Genomic DNA, 3,375 nt, shown 5'->3' on the forward strand with positions numbered 1-3,375 from the left:
CCAATAGCGCAGAACGCCTCTTTACCATCCAGCATTAGGACACTAAAATTTACTTCAGTGGAATTTGTTTTTTTACTACAGTTTAGTGTTAGATTATAGAACCAGAACCAGGAACCAGAATCAGAACTAAAACAAGGTCTGAACCAGAACCTGAACCTGATCCATTCCAGTCAACATGTTCTGTGACTAAAGTTCCTTTTCTTTCTCACTCTCAGCATTCTGACCTTCATAGGTTTCCTCCTGTGGAGAAGATTCCATGTTATACAGAATAAACACCCAATTTCTGAGTTTGCGGTGACCTTAAGTATCGAATAAGTGGCCCCTGGACTGTGATGACAACCTACAATATGTACAATATATAAGAGAATTCAGAATGTTCTGTCGAGAGACCCATTCATATTCGATGGATGTATCTGGAGCAAACTTTCCTTTGGGAAACGTTGTATTTAAGTTTAAAAACACCGGAATATTCAAGAAAATCACCAGGATATATTTACATATATGTTTTTACGATAGAGGCAGAAATAATAATAAAAATAATAATAATAAAAAAAATTTCCATCAATGGTCCATCCTCTCCTCACCCCCTTATCCAGCCCCCACCCCCCCTACCTGTATTCACTACTTAATCCTGTTCAGGATCACGGGGTCAACTGAAGCCAGAATGGACGGATGTTTGAGGTCTTACACCACAATATATTTCCTGTAAATGTACAAAAAACAAAAAACAAAACAAACAAAAAAAAAACCGGCACTACACCCATGTCGAGTAAAAAATTCAACACGGTATCAAAGAGGAGCTCCTTCAACTACAGAGAGGAATGATGGGAAGGAGAGCTGCAGAGATTTGTCCTTGTCTTGTTACTACTCTTCCTCCTTTAAAATACTATATATATATATACTAAATATATATATATGTTGCTGGTGTTTTCATAGATAATAACAACTAAACATCAGTAGTTGCCATTTTTCGAGAGATTTGCCGCCAAATCTCTGCTGTTGAAACTGACTGTGATGTTATGGACGATATTTCCTCTTAAGGCTTCAGCACAAAAAACGGTAAAATCAACCATTCAGACTGTGTTTACACGCTCATCAATCACACACTGCATCCGCAGGATGAGAGTCACAAACGAAGAGACGAGGAAGGAGGAGAGAGGAGACGGTCTGCTTCCAGATGTTTGTGAGTGAGCGAGAGAGAGAGAGAGAGAGAGAGAGAGAGAGAGGGGAGAGAGGGAGAAAGGGGAGGAGACAGGGAGAACACAATGTGTATTTCACGCACTGTCCTTTCACCTCCGTTCTCAAACCCTCCTTCGCTCTAGCACAGTTAGGTTAAAAGGACTGGACCGCAGCGCGCCCCCGTCTCCATAGCTTTCTCCGCAGAGAGTCAGAGCCAACTTTGCTTTATTTAAGGATCAAGTATTTTACAAATTAATATTAGTTTTTTGTGCCTTTTTGCTTTAAGCGCAGCCGCCTGTTGTGGATAGTCTAAAGTCGACTGGACCGTGAACTCCCAGTGCGTACAGTAAGCGCACGCATTCAACAAGTGGCTGAACTGAGGAGAAAGAAAAACAAAACAAAACAAAACAAAACAAACAAACAAAAAAAAAAAAAACCCAAAAAAACCCCCAGAAAAACAAACAAGAAAACCCCAAAAACCTGGGACTCAAAAAAAGCCTAAACTGTTGACTCGTTTTCTGCAGTTTATTGCATATTCATCATTCTAGAGACATTTGGCCGACGTTTGGCTTTTCTGGCTTTTCTGTGTTATTGCTGCTTCAGCTCTAAACGCGAGAGCGTGTAGAGACTGTGTGGGTTTTTTTTTTTAAATACTTTTTTGAAAAAAAAAAAAAAAAAACTGCAATAGGATGAGGTTACCTGCCCCTCAAGACACGCTACTAGATCCAGCGAGGTCCTCTGTTTGAACATTTTTTGCATGTTATAGGTGCAGGTGGAAACCAAGAATCGCAAACATGCCGTTGCATCCAGTCACCTCATTGATGTACCGCGGTGTTTCCACCGACCCCGACTTGCCCAGCAATGACGCCCCGCTGAATCTGCCCGAGGATGAACTGGAAGGTGAGTTGACATCCCACTCGTGGGTTTACTTCTACTTGTGTTTCAAAGTGTCCCCCGGTGGGGCATAGATGCTGCTGAGTGTTGTCCGCAATCGGCTCCGTAGCGGCGCAGCTCATTCAAACCGACGCGCGGTCAGCACCATGGACAGCGCTCAGTGACATCAGGGTAATTACGCGCAGCGGGGAAGACGAGGAATTAGTTCGTTTATTATTTTTTTTTTTTAAAAATATGGTTTTGAAAGGTTCCATGTTGGTTTAACATACTGTATTTGATAAGATGGGTTTGCAGAAATACTCAAGAAGAGATTTTGTATTTTTTTACTTGGAAAAACACGTTTGCAGGAGAGGAGAGTGTGAGGGAGAGGGGGACACTGGCATAGAATGTTTTTTAGGCTGTGGCCACCGTCGCCTCCGGCACCACTGGGGAGGTGAAAGCCTCAGGAACCTCCAGGGAAGTGAGCGCCGGAACCACTGGAGACCCTGAATCCACCAGAGGACTGGGGGCCGCTGGCACTCGGCCCACCAGAGGCACAGACCGAACAGGAGCCCCTACCCCCCCTTTAAGGGACGGCTCCTGACGTCCCAACATAGGGGCTGGGAGGGTGGGAAAAACAGGTCCCACAGATGGAGAGGCTGCTGCAGGGAACGCTAAGCCGTGGTCAGGTTGCAGAGCGCTCAACTGTGCCTTCACACTCTCCCATTCTCGCTGCGTGACACCGAAATCCGCCAGGAGAGCCTCCCAGTACGCTGGGTCCAGTCGTGGTTGGATCATTCTGTCGTGTGCGGGCAACGCAGGAAGCAGGCAGGACCCAAATGCAGTACTGGAGAGACTCTTTCTGGTGCAGGAAGTTTTATTTACAAAGTCCAAATTAACAAAACACGAAGAACTAACAGGCATGGAATTCTCGAGGAACACGAGCAAAACACGGAAACACGAGGAAACACAGAGTAGGAAACTCACGAACACGAAGATCTAACACAATCACAATCACATCCAACCCTGACAGAGTGAGGGAGAGGGGTATATATACACAGGGAACACCAGGTGGTGAAGTGAAGCTAATCAACAACAGGTGAGTGTGATCCCAAAGATTACCCCACAAGGACAACAGGAAAACACGGAAACAGAGACATGACAGTGAGACCCTGTGGTCTTGCCTCATTACATTCATTCATTACTCCACTGACACCACACACTGTAGAGACCCAGGCAGCTGAGATGTTGTTAACAGAAGGCAATCAAAATAATGAACTTAGACTCTGCGTCATACGCAGGAAAAGCGAATTCAGGGAAAGA

The 3,375-nt window shown here is 44.7% G+C and overlaps 1 protein-coding gene across 1 annotated transcript in view; it reads left to right on the forward strand.

Annotated features, from left to right (window-relative positions):
• The first annotated feature begins 1,257 nt into the window (after positions 1-1,257).
• Positions 1,258-3,375, forward strand: part of cabp7a (calcium binding protein 7a) — an 11,284-nt gene continuing 9,166 nt past the window's right edge. The window contains exons 1-2 of the mRNA XM_008336296.3: positions 1,258-1,516; positions 1,946-2,079. Coding sequence (XP_008334518.1) covers positions 1,974-2,079 — 106 coding nt within the window. The 5' untranslated portion in view covers positions 1,258-1,516; positions 1,946-1,973. The remainder of the gene's footprint in view (positions 1,517-1,945; positions 2,080-3,375) is intronic.

This window comes from Cynoglossus semilaevis, chromosome Z (genome assembly GCF_000523025.1).
Source record: "Cynoglossus semilaevis isolate Cse_v1.0 chromosome Z, Cse_v1.0, whole genome shotgun sequence".
In the NCBI taxonomy this organism is placed as follows: domain Eukaryota; kingdom Metazoa; phylum Chordata; class Actinopteri; order Pleuronectiformes; family Cynoglossidae; genus Cynoglossus; species Cynoglossus semilaevis.